General features: G+C 45.5%; 1 protein-coding gene across 5 annotated transcripts in view; it reads right to left on the reverse strand.

The window, feature by feature from the left end:
• Nucleotides 1–562: 562 nt before the first annotated feature.
• The window catches only part of Cttnbp2nl (CTTNBP2 N-terminal like), a 48,900-nt gene continuing 29,229 nt past the window's right edge, over nt 563–20,233 (reverse strand). For all 5 annotated transcript variants that reach the window (XM_057793817.1, XM_057793819.1, XM_057793820.1 and 2 more), the window contains exons 4-6: nt 8,757–8,987; nt 5,163–5,270; nt 563–3,905 (exon numbers count right to left, since the gene is read on the reverse strand). In XM_057793817.1, the coding sequence (XP_057649800.1) occupies nt 2,436–3,905; nt 5,163–5,270; nt 8,757–8,987 (1,809 nt within the window). In that variant the 3' untranslated portion in view covers nt 563–2,435. The remainder of the gene's footprint in view (nt 3,906–5,162; nt 5,271–8,756; nt 8,988–20,233) is intronic.

Below are 20,233 nucleotides of genomic sequence, written 5' to 3' on the forward strand. Positions count from 1 at the left end.
TATTGGATCCATTTCAGGATTGTGCTTATTATCTCGGAAGATAGGCAACTAGCAAAAATACACATTTCTCTTGCATATCCCACCCCCATATTACACTGTTAAAGAAATATTGTTCAGTGCACTTCCTAAGAATAAACTTCCTTATAGCATTTCTCTCTATATAGATCTCTATCTCCAGACAGAGGGAGAGCACAATGCAACCTTTAAGATTACCATTTAAAGCAAGAGAGGTAAGAATGTTCTAGCACTGGAGTCTCTCCTCCCGGTTAGGAGGGTCAGCTTTTGACCGGCACTGCTCTGTTTGGCTCCGCAACAGGAATAAATCCAATGCAGTATTGCTTTGGGGAGTCTTAGACGACAGCAGCACTTTTATCTGCCACGCACCTACCTTCATCAGTCAACAGTGCACTCTGCTGCTGACCTGCCCACGGATTCCACCACCTGCCTCTCACCCATTGACTCGATGAGTTAAGAAAAATATTATTAAAAGTTATTAACAATTAAATTTTGGGGAAGACTTTTTTTTTTTTTTTTAAACAGCTCTATGCTTCTCAAGAAGACCAATGTCTAATGCCTTGTGCGTTATCTAACCTGGATGGGTCCACCGAATCCTTTGGCTTTTCAAACACATGATCAAGTGTTCCCTACAGCACCCATTCCCCTTTCCTGTAAAAGGTTACAGCAGGTCGGGGGCTTCTGGATTGATGCTGGTTGGAGGATGCATACAGACACTGGGTCTTCCTCTCTCCTACTCCGGATACAACGCTGTATAGCCAGTGTCCTGAGCTGGCCTGTCTAGAGTTCTGCTTGCCAACAGGGAGACTGTTCTGTTCTGGGGACTCGGTCAGGTGTAGCTGACACAGCAGAGAAGCCCAGAGGTTGCTGTCTACACGAAGTCACTATGAGGGAAACAGCAGAAGGTCTGGGATGAAAGGGGTTGCAGCTTGGTAGCTTACACGCTGAAATCAACGGCAGCCATGTTTATCCAATCAGTAGTGTTTAAAACCATTTTGAATCAGTTCCTGGAAATAATTGTCTTACAGAAATTTGAATTCCTTGAATGTTTGGAGAACTGGTAACCTTGGTCTGGAATTTCTGCATGGTAGCAGCTGGGGCTTAAAGGGGTGGCTCTATTACATGGGGTTGTGACACTGTGGCTTACTACATCCCCCTCAACTACAAACTAGTGGGCAGCAATCGAAGGAACAGCTGAATTCTGCAGCACCAGGGCTACTCTAGTGTGTCTTTCTATGAGGCTAACGATTCGGGCTTCATCTGGGACAGTCCCACTTCCTTGAGAAATGGATTCCTTTGTTGGCTGGCTGGCTCCAAGCCACATGAGGTTGCTTTGGTAGGTAATCTTAACATGCGATTCTACTTGTCCTTTACACTACACTGCAGACTCCAAAGGTACAATCACACTAATATTTATGTGCTTAAGTGTGAGAATGCTGAACACGTAAAGGGGCATGTATCTATACAGAAATATGTATACTTCCATTTGGGCAAAAGTTAATTTGGTTCCACAGATACAAGTGCTGGCAGCATGGAGAATAAATGTAACAATTAGGTAAAACCTGTATAATTCTGACTTACAATATTACAAAGAGTGACTTTTTAAGTTATTGCTTTTTGATTACAGAATAAAGAGTTCATTATGTCGTTTCCTGTTCAAGTAGAAGCGACCAGAACCGGAAGTTCCCAACAGTCGATGCTCGAAGGTGGTTTGGAATGGAGATGTGATTTCACCCTGGTCCAGGATTGATGTGGGAAACTTGAGGATGACTTATCAAGAGTACAAGAAAATCAGCACCCCAACTGCTCAGTGCGCGGGAGGGTTTCTCAAGGGCTCAGTGATGCGCAAAGCTCGGCCTGACAGAGAGTTCACGCCCCTTTGGAAGGATTTCCACTCCACTTACGCAAACCTCAGGTCAGAACACAAAGCTGAAATCAACAGTCAGAGGATTAAGAGCAGTGTTGGTTTTTGACATTCAGATTCAGAGGATCTCGGTCTTTTGTGTCTGCCGCAGAATCGCTCACGTGGCAGTCTTATTTCAGGCACTTTTAAAGCATCTTCATCTGGAATAAAAATCTGCACGAACTGCTTCTGCAGAACTTGAAATGAGTGCTGAGTGATTCTAGCTCCAAAGCCGACTGCATTGCAGATCACCGCCAACTTCTCCATCGCCAGACGCCGGTGACCGCGGAGCTTGAGATGTCTATGAGGTCCCCTTCTAGCTCAGTACAAACAGGCAAGTCATAAAAACCCAGAGTACTCAGTTTCTACTTAAAAAAATACAAAAGGTAAATACACTGAATGTATTACACAGATGGCTACTATCAAAATAAATAACATGATCCGACGCCAAGGTTTATCTCGGAACTCTTGAACGAAATCTGGTGGAATGTCAAATGTGGAGACCCACTCCTAGGGACTAGCTGCTGGTAGGCACAAGTATCTCAACGTCCTTGCCGTTGGCCACCACGGCATTGGGAGAGCAGCTGCTGGCGAGGTCTTCTGTGGTGGTCAAGGAGGACGTCTGGGAATGAGTTTTGGTCACGGGAGAGGCAGCAGACTGGGATGGGGTGAGGCCAGGCTTTTTGGGTGGGATTGGTGGAGGGTTTCCTCTCTCAGCTCTGGGGATGGTTGGGGACTTGATTCCTGGAGACAGGGGGCTCAGAGGACTAGACACTTTCCCTGGAGTAGGCGAATGGCTAGCGTCACCTCTTGGGTTGGCAGTGCTGGCCAAGTTCCGGTAGTCTGTACCGAAGGGAGAGCTGCTGGGAGAGACTGGCTTGATCGGCCCCTGGCTAGTGAATCTGGACAGCACCTGTGTGACCGTGTTCCGGGCCAGCTGCTTGGCAGCAGAGTTGTCTAAAAGGGTAGGGGACAGGTCCCTGGATGGAGGGCTTTGCAGACCACTGGCCTGCTGATCTTGGTCTGCTTGGGACTGAAACTTGTGCCGAGCTGCGTGGAACCGCTGGTTGATTCCTACTTGGTAGGAAGACTGGTAGCCGGGGCTGCTGACCGACGACCCCAAGAGACGCTTGGTTAGAACTGGCGAAGAGCAGGGAGAGGAGGTCAGAGAGGAGGAGGCGGTGCTGCTGGGAGACAGTGAGCTGCCACTGGAAGGGAGGTGACTCGGCATTGTGACCGGAGTCTCAGCTCCGACAGGACACCCGCCATTCTCTACCGGCTTCTCCTGGGCCGAGACCACAGATTTCTCTCGCGGAGGCCCTTGGTTTTCTGTGTTGCTGCCTGAGGTCAAGTCCCTGGTAGTTTGTATTTCCGGGTCACAGTGGCCATTGACTTTTGCGTAGGAGTAAGTAGGAGTGGTGGGACCAGTATCTGTCAGCTTGGTTAGGATGCTCCCGTGGCTTCTCTCTATCTGAACACTCTCTGTTTGGCAGGACACAGACACTTGCAGCGGGGGCTCTGTGGCTGTGCCCCTGGATGCGGTCGCTGGCCCTCTGCACTGCTCACTGGTGCCACTGCGCTGCTGGGCGGCCTCCAGGTCCCTCACGAGCTTCTTCAAGTCTTCAATCTCGTCCTTCAGGGCTCTGGTCCGGTTCACCTCTCGATTCAGTTTGGCTCTCAACTGCTCCCTCTCGATATCAAACTCAGACAACTGCTTCTCCACCTGGGCCTCCGTCTGCAGGCTTCGTTTCCTCTCAGCTGCCAGTTCTTCCTCCAGCTTACTCGCCCGGGTCCTCTCCTTCTCCAGTTTCAGGCTCAGCTCTCCGGCCTTCTGCCCCTCCTCAGCCGCCTTGCTGGTGGCCTTCTTGCACTCAAGCACCAGCATGGACGAGAGCTGCTTGTGGCGGGAGCGCTCCTCTTCCAACTGACTAGACAGCTTTTTTTGTTCTTTTTCAAATTTTTTCACTTGGGACTTTTCGAATTCCAACTAGGGGAAAAAAAAAAGTCAGCACACACCTTGATTAGAGCAGGGAAACCAAAGGATGTACTAGAGCCATGGTCACAGGGAGTGCCCTTGCTAGCTGCGCTCTGCGGCATGGTGCTAAAACTGTACGCTGGCGCTTAGGTTAATCAGTATTTCTGAAGTCTGAAAACATCCCACACAGAACCCCCGCACATTATGATCTAATCTTTGCTTGATGACTTGGGAGGCGTTTGAGTTCCTAACTGCTTCAGGGCAAGCAGCGGGAATATGATGCTCCATTGTGCTTTAGGTATGTGGGGAGAACACAGAAGCAGCCAAAACAAATACAGAACATATGCAAGCTAGATCTGGGGATAGAGGCACTGAAAATCAAACTTAAAGTTCCAGCAATCATTTTCTCTGATCTAAAAAAAAAAAAAAAAAAAAAAGAACAATCTTAAATAGCTGCACTTAAATCCTCATGCATTAGACAAGGTCTTACTCTGAGAGTGGCTTTGAACTTGAAATCCTCCTTCCAACAGCTAGGATTAGAGGTATGCACCACCATCCTTGGATCTACCTAAATGTAGTTTGTCCAATATTATCACACAGACTCTGAATGAGAGGGAACAGGGTAAGTCATGTTCATATTTAAAAAAAATTAAAGAGTGTGAGTTCAAGGCTAGCATGATCTACATAGTAAAGACCATGTCTAAAGAATTGAAAACAGCACCGTATACAGGAATGAAGGGTTGTTTCGTGTCCTGCCATCTTTGCTTCAGGTACATTGAATTGTGACAGGCCACACAGTTACTGTAGATCAGGCAACAACAAAAAACTCTGAGAATCAGAGACCTCTAAAGTATGTGCTACAGATGACAGCCCCACTAAGCGCTCTATGTTGGTTTAGTTTCTAAGACTGTGTGCTTGTGGGTGCGGTAGGGGTTATGAGTGCGGGCATCACTGCAGACAAAAAGGAGGGCATCAGATTCCCCAGAGCTGGAGTTACAGGGAGGTGTGAGCCACCTGATGTGGATGTGGGGGCCAAACTTGGGTCCTCTGCAAAAGCAGTGTGTACTCTTAACACAGGGGAGCTGAGCCATCTCCCCAACCCCAAGTAACCTATGTTTAAAAAAAGAAGACGTTTTAGAAACAGACACGATAAACACAGAACGTCCTATCTTCTCTCTGAAGACTTATAATGTAATATTGCACACTGAAAATGAACTTTAAAAATGTCATTCTAAGCAAATGCCATCATGCTCTTTCTTCCTGATTTACCTGTTGCGTCAGCCTCTCCCTCTCCTTCTCCAGCATGTAGGTGACGTCATCTCCTTCCGCAGTGTCCTGCGCGTGCCTCTGCCTCTCTTCTTCAAGGTCAAGGATCACCTGTAAAGGATTTAAAAATATTTACTTTTAAATATCAAGTAATCACATTTATATCACTTAACAGTTGAGGGTTCCAGATTAAATAATAAACAAATGAAATCCAGCCAGGGTCGTCAAGGAGCATGCTGTCTGCAGGGAGAAAGACATGCGAGTTATGTGCTAGAAACAGGCCATCTACTTTGCTGAAGAATGTGCAGAAGAATGCAAGCAGAGACAAGAGAGCGACTAATTAGCTGTGGGGTTCTGAAGGCTTGAGGACCAGCAGAAGTCTGGGAAATCATATGTAGTTTGGAATGACTAGGGACCTGCTGGGGTGGGGTGTGTGAGTGTGTGTGTGTGTGTGTGAGAGAGAGAGAGAGAGAGACAAAGAGAGAGAGACAGAGACCTTACAAGGCTGAGGTATTATTCTCAATGCTGTCACTGGAGGTACCAAAATGGGAATTTGAAATTAAACATCTCAAATGGGACATCCTGTGCCTTACTCAACTAAGAATACTTATTTTTGTATACCTAGATAAGACAGGAAAGGCTCCTACTTCATCCTACGTGCAGAAGGCCCAATTACTAGGACCCTAAGTGATGATTTTTCGGAAAACTCTAATGACTTGTCCATTTACCCTGCGGAAGGATCCACACCCACACCATGTCCTGGACAGGAATGTATCACGCAGTGCCTCTGCTTCCGGAGTGCCTCGGCTCAGCCCTCCAGGGCACAGCACTGTCAGCTACCTCGATGGCCATTTCTCATGACTCTGCCTCATAAAAATTCTTAGGAATGAAGAAAGAAGAATTTCTATGACATGGAACTCCATTTTAAAATGAAAAAAACCAAGCATGGGGTCACATGCCTATAATCCCAGGATTTAGAAGGCAGAGGCAGGAGGATCGCTATGACTGTGAAATCAGTCCGGTCTATACAGAGAGTTCCAAGCCAGCCAGAGCTATACAGGGAGATTTGACCTCAAAAATAAATAAAAAATGAAAACATATTAGCATTTGAACTTTAAAAAAAATCTAGTTTTTAAATTTAATAGAAAGGCTTTTGGTTAAACCTTTTTGGTAGACAAGGTTTACCTATCTTCTCTTTTGAGAGCCCTTTAAAATTACAAAAAGAAGGGGCTGGAGAGACGGCTCAGAGGTTAGGAGCATTGACTGCTCTTCCAGAGGTCCGGAGTTCAATTCCCAGCAACCACATGGTGGCCCACAACCATCTATAATGAGATCTGGTGCCCTCTTCTGGCATGCAGGTATACATGCTGACAGAACACTGTATATATAAAAAACAATTCTTTAAAAAATTACAGAAAGGAATAAAAAGAACTATAAAGTCTCAGAGACAAGAATGGCTTTAATAGGGGAGAAAGCTTTTTAAAAGACTCATTTTATTTATTTATGTGTGGTGTGTATGAGTGTGGTTGCCCACGGCGGCAGAGTTCATGGAGCTGCGGTTACAGGTGGTGGTGAACTGCCTGATGTGGGTGTGTTGGGAACTGAACCTGGGCCCTTTACTGCTCGGCCATCTCCCAGGCCCAGACAAGTTTTAATGACATTCTGAAGTGGGAAAAGAGCAGTCTTCAGACTCCCAAAGAGCTGGGACCTGGAAGTAGCAGGGGCTTCAGGGAGGCTGGTTCAGAGCCTGGACTTTCAGACAATTAGGAAGACTCTCCTTTAAACTAGGTATGGAAAGTATATATCTGTAACCCCAGTGCTCGGTTACCTCCATATTGAGTTCAAACCTAGTGAGGGCTACACGAACCCACAAATCCACGTGGGGGCTGGGCAAGGGAAGAGGTGACTAAGGAACTCTGCTTCCACTACCAGCAGTGAGCGCATTATGCTGTGTGGATCCCAATCTTTCCAGAGGTGAAGGGTCAGTTAACAGCCACACCACAGCGAAGGGCAGACACTGGGAACCTCCCGCGAGGTTCAGACTTTAAGCTTCCTCTTACTAACGACCTCAAAGAGCTAATTGATTTCTGGGAAATTAAGTGCCCCACTTGGTAACATTCCCAGGAGCAGACAGGTACTCTGCCGGGTAGGCGATGTGGGAACATGGCATGGTGACACACTGAGAGCCGTAGGCCAGCCTGGCTTAGAGCGGACCCTGTCTCAAGAAACCAAACACAACAGGCAAATCACTTGTTTTCAAAAATTTAATGCTGCTTACATTTCACACTGAAACAGTATACTAAGGAATTTTCAGTTATTTTTAACTTTCTCCTCTCTTCAGTCACCTAGATCTGAAACTGTACTACACCTTCCATGACACGATGTCGTTCGGCAGAGTTCAGTCACTTCCTGCATGAAGTGGGAATAAGGCCTGCTCACCACTTGAGGATCTGATGAAGAATTTTTTATCTTCATCATGTGAAAGTCCCAATTTAGCCCACATTTCAACACACTGCCAGGAATGTTCGGGATGACACACTCTAGGTCAGACTCAAAAGATCTTAGGCAATTTTGGGAATTTGACTAAAAGTAAAAAAATACACTTTCCATAAAAATGCGTACACTTCTGATATTTTATGTATTTTAGGGGATATCTGTGGCCTACCCATGATTAAGGACCTATCCTTTGGACTCAATGGAGAAAACCGAAGACTGACAGGCAAGAAGACCCAGCCTGGGGACAGCCCATCAGATATGGCTTTAGCAGTGAGCTCTTGTGGAGAGAACCATGGGAACCAACTAATGTCCATTAAGTCTGAAGCTGCCGATCTCATTTTTCTGGTTAAAATGTCTCCTACAAAACACTGCTGATGCCTGTCTCTGTAGGTCCAAATCTAAACTGGTAGTTTGTTTTTTTTAATGCAGATTCTTGCCAAACATTGTCTGCAGGCCAAAACTGAGCAGCGAACGACAAGCTGAAAAACGAATGTACCCACAATAAAACTCTGAAGATGAAGCACTCAGGGACCACAGGCTTGCCCTTCCTTCTGAGCTATCAGACAGAACAGAGCGCCTGCCCTCCATCCAGTATAGGAAAAGCTTAAAAGCAAGCATCCTAGGAGCTGTTCATGGCTTTACAAGCATGCGGTGAAATACAAAAGAAGAATGGATGGAACAATCTCCATGCCTGCATGGCTGCAATCAGATTTATCCTTTTTCTTCCCTAAATACTCTTTATTTATCACTTAAGTAAGCAAACAGAGAACGCTCTGTTTAGCTACAAGCTCACTGTTGCCAAAGTTTGGAAGATTGAGCTCTGAAAATAAAATGCACTAAGTGCTCTGGAGTGCCATACAAGAAGGAATGTCTCCTGCAAGAATGTCTGCCCAGTCCTTAAACTGAACCCGTGCAATTATCTGTGCTCCTTTTGTGCTCCCCTGGCTCCTGTGTCACTGAAGGACCTCTTTATACCTAGGAGGTCCCCTGCCCCATCAGAGCCCCATGAAATCTGGTGGTGGACAGGATAGGATAGAAGGTATTATTTCCAGAGGCCTCTGAGGACTCCCGAAGCACACACCTGCCGATGGGCGAGCCTACCTTTCGGTGCCTGCTCTCGGCAGCAGCCAGCTGGGACAGCATGCGCTCCTGCATGTTCTTGCATTGCTTCATCACCACCTTAAGGATAGAGAGGGGGTTTGTGCACACTGGCTGCTTCTCACTATCATTCTTTTCCTTTAGTGTTTCAAAATCTCTCTGAAGAGCCATTAGAGGGTCACTGATGTTATATTTTCCATAGCGTTCTTCAATGAAAGTATCTCTGTGTTGGGCCTGAGAATAAGAAAAAACAAAATAAAGAACAAGACAAAATCATTAGAGTGAGGACTGTGCTCAGGACGTATTAAAGGTGGCAACATTAGTGGAAGCTGACTACAAATCAGGAGGAGCCACGAAGACAGGCAACTGCGGAGGTGAGCAGTGTGGTAACACGAACAAGCGAATGATTACAGGGAGCCGACCTGGTATCAGACATTATCCAAAGCAGGTACGGCCATGTTAACTCGGGAACTTTTATAGCCCCGAATTGATAATCATCTCCATTTTGCCGATGAGAAAACCATTACAAAGAGGCTGGACCCAGCTAGCCTGCCTCCAAAGTCCCTGTCTGGAAGCAGGCTCTGCCTCTGCATGCGTCTGTCCATGTTACCTTCAGGTTTATCCCATCTTTCTTCTGCTAAAGTACTAAGCGTGATGACTTTATGAGTTTATAATTTAGAGACAACAGGGAGCCGGCAGGAGTGCAGAGGATGCAAGTCTGGACACAGGAGAGAGAGTCCAGGACTCCTTGGGATCTGCAGAGAAAACTTGACTGCACTGTTGATGGGACAATGGGGGGGGGGCTTGCACAACCACAGCTGAAGACAAAAACCCCTTCTGCCAGCCACTAAATTCTACCCCCTTTTCAATCTCCCATCAGCCTCTAGCTCCCTTAGTCTTTTCTGTTCCCCTGAGCAGGCAGCCATCTAAGGACAACAAGTGCTTGGGAAGATACTTCCATGTCCTTCCTGTGGTACTGCTGCTCGGGGCAGCTTTAAGGATTACATGGGGGAAGCAACAAGCACTACATGTAGGCAGACAGAGGGGCACCAGCAGTTTCTACAGCGGCTGGGCATGGTGGCACACCCCTTTAGCCCCAGCACTCAGGAGGCAAAGGCAGGTGGATCTCTGCGAGTTTAAAGTCAGCATAAGCGACATCCTGAGACCCCGTCTCAAATACAACAAAAGTAACAACAAACGAGCTCTTAAGAACACCCGGAGGATGTGTGTGATGGCACGGCCTGTAACCCTAGCATCCGAGGCCCGGATGGGGAGACCCTGTCCAAAACAAGCTGTCCTGCCACCACAAGACTGGAGTAGTTCAATGATATTTATACGATAGAAACAGAAATTTAATTAAATTGAAAATATTCTTTCTTTTTAAAAATCACCACGTGTACTGGTACATGGAGGTCCTTAGTTGAGGAGGAGGTTGGTCTTGAATTCTGGCTGGATTTACAGAACCATCACACCAGGCCTAAAACCAAAGTCCTCCCACCTTCTTTCATTTTCTTTATTCTCTCTCCTCTCAGCCTGAAGATCTAACCTAGAGTCTCCTACAGCTCCTGTCCTGGCCACACTTCTGGTTATTGATGTAACCATGGCTGCATCATCAGTGTGATAAATGGACGACCACCATCACTGAGATTGATTTGGTAGGGCAAAAGAAATAAAATAAGTTGGAATTAAAAAAAAAAAATTAGTAACCTTTTCTTTTCAAAACACCATGGAGAAAATGGGATGGGAGAAGCTGCAGCTTCTCCTCTGGCCACATCAGTTCTGCTGAGAAGCTGTCTGTCAGGTTTGAGTATATAGTTAACTAATCCTAAAAACACGACTTTAAAACCCACATAGTGATTATCCTATATAATTAATAAGCACCAGAGTCCCAAGTAATGGGAGCTTCTCTGCTGAGCCTCGGCCTGAGAACAGCTGTCAGTCTGTCTGCTTTCTCTCCGAGCACCGCGGGGCAGCTCCAGTCACCTGCACGGTAATCACGAACCACACAGATGGCGTCACCTGTCAGTGAAAGGGCACTGTGGACAGACTCCAGTCACAGCAATTCTACCACAGGGCCAGACACAGAAAAGCTCAACTTGAAGGCTGTATTTATGATCCCAAACAGCTAGAAAATGGGAGACAATACAGTTTTCAACCAATTTATGGGCTACAAGTTTAACTGTAAATACAGGAGAAGCAAAACCAAATGCTAAAACTTAAATAATGAAAGTAACTTTTATGGGGGTACGTGTTGGTTATCTGTTGCTGCATAACAAACAGCCCACCAAATCAGCAACTTAGATAATACTCATTTTATCTCACATGACATCCGATGGTTAGGAGTCTAGGGTGAGGGGTTAACTGGGTGGATCTAGATCAGGATCTTGAGCTTAAGTGCCAGCTTCCCACAGTGCACAGCGTGCAGCTGATCTAGACCAACGTCTCAGGAGCAACACCACCTTGGGACATCCCAGATGGGACCACACAGGGGAAGAGCAGCAGGAGGCAGTGCTTACTGCCCAGGGAGCAGGGACTCCTCAAAGGCTGCCACAGACAGGGGACGAGATGTGTGCCGCTAACACTACATTTCAGGGTGAAATCTGAAGGCCCAAACTGCCAACACTGAGCTTTAATATTTTAATGACATTTCAGCTATTAAGAAATATAATTATAAGGCCCTCAAGGACACGAGGGGCTGGTGTGATCTTAGGTTTGAGTTTTGGAGAAATTTAGTAATAAAGCTAAAATCAGTCAATTTCTTGTCTCATCATTTTTACTTTGCTTTAAGTGACAATATAAACTCTAAGTGAACAGAAATTCCTACATTTTCAGAAACCACACTGGCCTTTAATTTCAGAGACGAGGAAAATAATTGACTTGCTAGACAGACTTGGCGACAAGGGTGTTATCAACAGACAGAACACACTGGCCATCTTCGGCGGCAGGGGTGTTATCAACAGACAGAATACACTGGCCATCTATTACTCATTTCTTTTCACTTCACAGGCTGGAGGAAACACATCACAAGAGAAGGCTTAAAATAACATCACAGAACAGCCCTGGAGCCTGCCATACTTAGTCTCCAAAGTCCCAGCTGTGTTATCACTGACTTCAAAGAGAAAACCAGGCACTCAGACCAAAGCAGGAGAGAGTTTTAAGCCAGCCTGAGCCACAAAGAAAGATTTTGTTTCAAGCATCCCCGGACCCCAAGAATAAAAGTAGTTTCTTCTTCTACCTTCCTAGTATAATGTGTGGAAGACACAGGAGCACACATAGTCCAGCTGCCTTCCTAGTATAATGTGTGGAAGACACAGGAGTACACCAGTCCAGCTGCCTTCCTAGTATTATGTGTGGATGACCCAGGAGTATGAATAGTCCAGTTTCAGGCAGGAAGTCAGTCCCTATATTCTTTGGAATTAAGCCTGGGAGAGCTTAGCTGGCAGGGTGCTGGCCTAGCAGGCACGAAGCCCCAGGTTCCACCCCCAGCTCAGCATGAAAGTGCATACATGTCTGAAGTTCAAGTTCTTAGAAAGTGAAGGTGGTGGACCAGAATCAAGGTCATTTCCAGCTAAATATCAAGTTTGGGGCCAGCCTGGGCTATGTGAGGTCCTGTCTCAAAATAAAGCATAACAGACTAACAACTAGGCAGATAAATGGCTTAGCTGGTAAAGGCACTTGCTGCAACGCTTATGACCTCAATTTCATCCTTAGGGCCTCTTAGAGCCAACTCCTGTAAGTCTACGAGAGTGCTGTGGCATGTGCCCCCTCCCAATAAAAAAAGTGTTATCAGCGGCCTTTGAAGTAGAATGGACTTCAAACACCCCTCAAAGCAATCTTCAGGCACAGATGTTTATGAAAGCAGTTATTTACATAAGGACAGACGACTATTTATTATTGTTTGACTAAAGTGTTCTAAATTCTATTCAGGACTAAGAGTGGATTTAATTTAAGTAGCTGTAAGTGTGGCTGCAAGGAGCGGTGTCAACACCCAAATTTCAAAGTCTGCAAAAAGTTTTGATGAAACCAAAACTATGTCCGTCCTGCTGTCGGGTCCCTCCCCTCCAGGAATGAGGCTGACGGGAGGGGTGTGGGCTTTCTGGCCCAGATCCATATGCTCACCTTTTTGATGTGGGGAAGAAAACATGTATGGGAATTCATCAGAAAAGAAAGAACCGATCAAGGGCAAATACTCCCAAACATAAATCAAGGATTTTAACATACATTAAAAAAAACTACTTTATGACAAAGAAGCAAAAAATATCAAATGGAAAAAAGAAAGCATATTTAACAAGTGGTGCTGGCATTACTAGATATCAACATGTAGAAAAATGAAAATAGACCCATATCTATCACCATGCACAAAACTCAAGTCCAAATGGATCAAAGACCTCAACATAAAGCCAGCCGCACTGAACCTTATAGAAGAGAAAGTGGGAAGTACACTTGAACGCATTGGCACAGGGAACCACTTCCTAAAATAGAACCCCAGCAGCACAGACACTGAGAAACAATTAATAAATGGGACCTCCTGAAACTGAAAAACTTCTGTAAAGCAAAGGACACGGTCAACAAGACAAAACGACAGCCTACAGAATGGGAAAAGATCTTCACTAACCCACATCAGACACAGGTCTGATCTCCAAAATATACAAAGAACTCAAGAAATTGGACACCAAAAGAACACATAATCCAATCAAAAAAATAGAGTACAGACCTAAACAGAGAACTCTCAACAGAGGAATCTAAAATGGCTGAAAGACACTTAAGGAAATGTTCAACATCCTTAGTCATCAGAGAAATGCAAATCAAAACAGTTCTGAGATTCCATCTTACACCTGTAAGAATGACCAAGATCAAAAACACTGATGACAACTTATGCTGGAGAGGTTGTGGGGAAAAGAGAACACTTCTGTATTGCTGGTGGGAATGCAAGCTGGTACAGTCCCTTTGGATGTCAATATGGCAATTTCTCAGAAAATTAGTGTTGAAAGGAGCTGCGGGCTGCGTTCCTGCTGCCCGGCTCCCGGCCGCTTGGCTTGCTTATGCCCCGAAATAACAACACACAAACTGTATTCATATAAACACTGCTTGGCTCATTTCTATTAATGTGTGTAGCACCACGAGGTGCGCTTACCAAGAAGATTCTAGCTACGTCCATCCTGGGTCTGAGCTTCATCGCATCTGCCTAAGAGATGCAGAGCTATGGCGTCTCTGACCTCACTTCCCTTCTTCCCAGCATTCTATTCTGTCTACTCCACCCACCTAAGGGCTGGCCTATCAAATGGGCCAAGGCAGTTTCTTTATTAACCAATGACCTTCCTCCATCAAATTAGGAAACAACCTTCCTCAAGACCCAGTAATACCACTTTTGGGTATATATCCAAAGGATGCTCAATCGTGCCACAAGAACATGTGTTCAACTATGTTCATAGCAGCTTTGTTTGTCATAGCCAGAACCTGGAAACAACCTAAATGCCCCTCAACCAAAGAATGGATAAGGAAAACGTGGTACATTTACTCAATGGAGTACTACACAGCAGAAAAAAAATAATGACACCTTGAAATTTGCAGGAAAATGGATGGAGCTAGAAAACATTATTTTGAGTGAGGTAACCCAGATACAGAAAGACAGTTATCACATGTACTCACTCATAGGTGGTTTTTAAACATAAAGCAAAGAAAGCCAGCCTACAAACCACAATCCCAGAGAACTTAGACAACAATGAGGACACTAAGAGAGACTTACATAGATATAATCTACATGGGAAGTAGAAAGTGTAAAAAGACAAGATCTCCTGAGTAAACTGGGAGCATGGGGACCTTGGGGGAGGGTTGAAGAGGAGGGGAAAGGTAGGGAGAGGAGCAGAGAAAAATGTAGTGCTCAATAAAAAAATTTATAAAAAAACAAAAACAAAAACAAACCTACTTTACCTTTCCCATAAGTTTTATGTTCTCTAACTGAACAAGTTAGATATTTCCCATTTATTCTCACTGGCACACGCCCAGAGTCTCTCCCCTGACCACCAGCTCTCTTTAGAACGGTCACATGGACCCAGGACCTCCTAGGCAACTGGCTGGGCTACAACGCCAGTCTGCCAGTTGACCACACATCCCTCAACACAACAAGAGTCAACGGCTGCTTCAAAATCACACATTGAAACCACACTGGCCATAGACAGAAATAGGAATTCCTGCATGTGCTAGGGCTCAGTGCAGAGCTGGAGAGATGGCTCTGGGGATGGTAGGGCTTCCCGTGCAAGCCATGCATGAAGACCTGGGAGTGGCCCCAATGGCCCTGTAATCCCTGGCACCGGGGTGCGAGTGGGTGGATATAGGGGTCTCTGAAGCTTGCTGACTGTCAGATAACCCTAGGGAGAGATCCTGTCCCTGGGAATGAGGTGGAGGGTGCCAGGCAAGACACCCGGCACCCCACTCCCCCATCGTTACATGTGCAGACGCCACAGAAACGTACGCATCCCGATACCCAGGTCCCTGTTAAATCACAGACTGTTCTTAATCTCAACAGAACATTATTCCATGCCCCCTTCCAGCCAGAAGTCTCCCTCCTCCCAGAGACAACCCGTTGGTTCCACCACTTTTTCGTTTTGTCATATCCAGACCTCTATCTAAACAGTGGCACACAATACATTCTTTCGTATCTGGTCTTTTCTGTTCTCACTGTAATGAAGCTCACGCTCATCGGTGGCATGTCGGTAATTTGTCCTTTTTAATCATGTGCTGTGTGAGTATACTGCATTTATTTATTCTCTCGATTGACATCTGATTCTACCAAGTCGGGTTCTTCTGCGAATAAAGCTGCTATGGACAGTGGAGTAAGAGCTGTTAGTTTATGAGAGGCTTTCTTTCCTTTGTAATTAGGGCTAGTTACCTGCTAAGTCTATGACCACTTCCCAATCAACTTCCAGCGTGGGTCCACCACATTATCCCCTCATTAGCACCGTGGACACACTCAGGTCTCACCCAGCACCTGATGTGGTCAGGCCATGTTTCTGCACCATCTACTGTAGGATCTCACTGTCCTGACTAGTGTCTACCGAATTTAACAGCCTGCCCCTGTGTTCTATGTTTATGAGGAAGCACACATGCATGCACACACGCGAGTGCTCGTTCTTATGTCACACAGAGCTTGTCAGAGGACAACCTGCAGCAGTCAGTTTTCTCTATCTTTCTACCATGTGGGGCCCAAGGATTGAACTGAGGTCACCAGGATTGGTGACAAACACCTTATTCTCTGAGCCATTTTGCTGGACCCCTAAAGTAATCTCAACAGTGGCAGCAGAAACACCAGGGAATCCAACATCTAAATGTCATTCCCTGAGAGCAGTGTGGTGAGCTTTCATATCTCCAACTTAATCCTAACAATATTTCTCTTTGCTTGAGCCAGACCTAGCAACGTGGCTCAGGTTGGTCTAGAACGTGAGGGCCTCCTGCCTTGGCCTCGGAGTGCTGGGACTATAGGTGTGCGCCACCATGTCCAGCACAATATTCCTCTTAGATGTCGCTATTGTTTCCATTTCTTCTTAGGAGAAGCTAAATAGCAGCATACAGCTTTCTCACTCGTAGTGAGTAAGAAGAGGAAGCGGTACTGACCATGCTGGCGGGTAAGCCGATGCTCCCCAGAACCTACAGGAATGGGTTTCAGTCGATTAGGTCCTAACTGGCGAAATAAGGGGAGCTGAAAGTTTGCACAGTACAGAGTTCATCTCTGCCCCTCCTCCCTGCCTAAAAAACAGAAGAGAAACCACTGCAGAGTGCTGAGAGTAGGTAGTGAGGGTTACTTCAAGGACTTTCTCCCCACGTGTGACCCCAGTGACAATACAGAGTCTACTTTGTAGTATGTCTCTATTGTAAATGACACTGAAGGGAATGAAGACTCTCAGAAGGCTGACTCCAGATTCTGCTTTTCAACAATGTAAGGTAAAAGAAATATACAGGGGCCGGGCGGTGGTGGCGCACGCCTTTAATCCCAGCACTTGGGAGGCAGAGGCAGGCGGATCTCTGGGAGTTCAAGGCCAGCCTGGTCTACAAGAGCTAGTTCTGGGACAGGCACCAAAGCTACAGAGAAACCCTGTCTCGAAAAACAAAACAAAACAAAACAAAAGAAATATACAAAATCTATTACAGAAGGTGATCAGCACTACTATTTTACTGTAACAAATGCTACGAAAGTCTACAAACTAAAAGGCTTGGCTGTAGATCAAATATATAATACACAAAAGAAAGAAACAAAAACCAGATAACCAAAACATTCTGGAGTCTGGGGACAGTTCCCAGTACACATGCATTTAGTGATCACAACATGTTTGCAGGGCAGTGCATGTGCTGTGATGTAGGCAGTGACAGGAAGACAGATATGACCACATGAGGCACAGTCCTTGGTCTTCAAGGCGATGAGAAGCTGCTGGATTTTTAAGGACAGACTCAACATCTGCAAGGGACAGCAGTTTTCTAAAGAGCATCACTCATGTTTAGAGGAACACCGACTACAGTTTATTTGATAAGAATTTTCTAAGACACAGACTTTAAACTCATAAGGAATAGGAAGGAAAAGGCCGACCCTGGAAGTGGGCGGGTTCTGGCAGATAAATGGGACAATCATTGACTGAATGAATCACAGGAAATATGGTAAAGGTGGTGGGGGTGGCGGGGCGTACATGACCCCAAACTCCCTCTGGAGTGCTACACAGTGGGACTAACCCACAGACATCATGTGACACCTTAAATTAATCCTGTAAACCCAAACACCGTTCTATTAACAATGTACACAGGCCCTTTTACTCACTATGTATCGAAAGCTACAGGGCTCAGTGAGTGCAGGTTCTTACAACCAAGACCAACACTGACAGCCTGAGCTTGGTCCTTGGGACCTACACAGTAGAAGAAAAGAACCAACTCCTAGAGGCTGTCCTCTACTCTGACCTCACCGTGCTGGCTAGGCTGTGTGACTACACGCATGTGATCTGACTCAGGAATATTAGTGCATAAAAGCCAGGTGTGGTGGCACACACTGTTAATCCCAGTACTCAGGGGTCAGGGGTTTTATATAAGTTCTAGGCTAGCCAATGCTACATAGTGAGACTCTGCTTCAAAATAAAGAAATAAAAATGACATTCCACTCAGAGCTCCAGTCCTCCCTTTTAGAGTCACCCAGCTAGAAGAGGGTTCCTCCTCAGTCACACAGCGCGCTCCTCTTTTAGTACTGGTGACTACGTGCACCAAGCTTACACCACCACACGTGAACTCCTTTTAAATATTAAAAGTCTGAAGCTAAGCTTTTAAAAAATGATTTATTTTTACTTTTGATTATGTGTCTGTGTCTTTGCATGTACACACGAGTGTGTGTCCCAGGAGGCATTCGATCCTTTGGGGCTGAAGTTACAGGCTGTGAGCTGCCTGCTGAGGGTGTTGGGAATTGAACTTGAGTCCTCTGGAAGAGCAGTATATGTGCACCCTTAACTGCTGAGCTATCACTCCAGCCTGAAGTTAGTTTGCACTAACTTTTTGTTTTAGATTTGTGTGTGTATATACATAACTTAAAAATAAGTTTAATAAAAAATTTAAAGGAGGGTTAATTTCGAAAACAGAGAAAAGAAAGATGATGAACAATTTTGTAAAAGCCATAAAAACAAAACAAAACACTAAACCCAAAAACCTTGAAAAACCAATTCCCAGTTGGGCACCGGGGGCACAGGCAGAGCTCTGTGAGTCTGAGGCTAGCCTGGTCTACAAAGTGAGTCCCAGGACATCCAGAGCTACAAAGTGAGACCCTGTCTCAAACAGCGCCCCCACCACACAAAAACAAAGTAAAACAAATCCCCAATAAAATGAAGTCCAGAGGAGAAATAGGGAAAGGAAATACATTCCAAAAGAGAGCACCTGTAATTCAGACAGATGCTCATCAAAGCCCTCGGTGCGACAGTCTGGGAAATAGACTTTCTGTTGAGTATCTAGGAGACGTTGCCAGCAATACCACACTGTTTAATACTTAGGGCTGGAGTAATCTCAAGGAGAGGGAGGGCCTGCCTAGCATTTGTGAGGCTGGGGCTCGATTTCACAGTGGGGTGAGGGTGAAGGGAAAGGACGAGCAGCCTTTGATTTTCTTCTGATACAAGCCTCTCACTATTATCCAGCTGGGGAATGCAGACGACTACACCTGATCTTGACTAGAAAGGGTACCAGGACAAAACGTTCACTAAAAATCAAAATGCGGTGGGGGCTGCAGAGAAGGCTCAGCCATGAGGTCACTGGCTGCTCTTCAGGAGTACCCGAGTTCTACTGTTAGCGCCCAAATGGCAGCTGCTTCTAACTCGAGCTCTGGGGGAGTTACTACACCTTCTTCCAGCTTCCCTGGCATTACATGCATGCATGCATTACATGCATATATGTAGGCAAACACCCATACATGTCAAAGTATTTTTTATTTTAAAAATTAAAATAGGAAAATTTGCTTTACTACATGAATACAACAGTAGACAGAGGTGACAGCCAGTCACTTGGTATCCTTTATACAAATATGAAAGCAAAAACAAAGCCATGACTTCCTGTCTGAAGAACAGGCTGTTCCCAGAGAAGTAAATAACATGACTGGATGGGAATTCTAACAGTGAGAATTATGAAATTACTTTATTAAAGCTAGGCCTCTCCTAAAAAACATTAATAAATGGCACCCATTCTCAAGAACTGGCAATGCTCAAGCAAGACTTCACGGGTCTGAACTTCGTGAGATGAGCACTTGTGAGGGCTTTAGAGACTGGGGATTCTGGGCTGCACAGCTGGAAGAGGTGAAATGCCAGCTCTCTCTCTCAATAAAAGGGGGAGGTTCACAGACAAAATACAAAGAGCCCTGTGATGTGCAATGCTTGTCAGAATGAACACGTCTTCACATTGCTGTAATCCCCAGTGAGGACAGAAAAGAGAAATCACATTAAATGTATTCAGCTTTTTAAAATGTACTGGAGTGCTTGGTGGTTAAGAGTGCTTGCTGTGGGTTCCTAGCACACACACCAGGCAACTCACTTGTAACTGCAGTTCCAAGACAAACACCGAAATAGATACAATTAAATAAATGTAATTTTATAAAACAAACAATCCCCCCCCCAAAAAAAACAACCAACCAACAAAACAAAACTACCCCCAGAAATTCTAAAGGACCAAACACAACACTATTATGATATAGTGCTGAAATCCGCTAGAACAGATTCTGAATATACACCATGATCACAGAAAATCGTATTTTAAACAGCCATGGAGGGCATTTCATTTAAAAGGCACATGGAAGAAAAAGAAATGATGTGGGGCCGAGCGGGATTAAGACAAGAGTGCCAACAGCACCAAGGAAAGAAGTTTAAAAAGGAACACGAGGGGCTGGAAAGATGGCTCAGTAGTCAAGAGCACAGGCTGCTCTTCCTAGCACCTACATGGTGGCTCACAATGTCTGTGACTTTAGTTCCAGGGGAATC

Source organism: Chionomys nivalis, chromosome 18 (genome assembly GCF_950005125.1).
Source record: "Chionomys nivalis chromosome 18, mChiNiv1.1, whole genome shotgun sequence".
NCBI lineage: Eukaryota > Metazoa > Chordata > Mammalia > Rodentia > Cricetidae > Chionomys > Chionomys nivalis.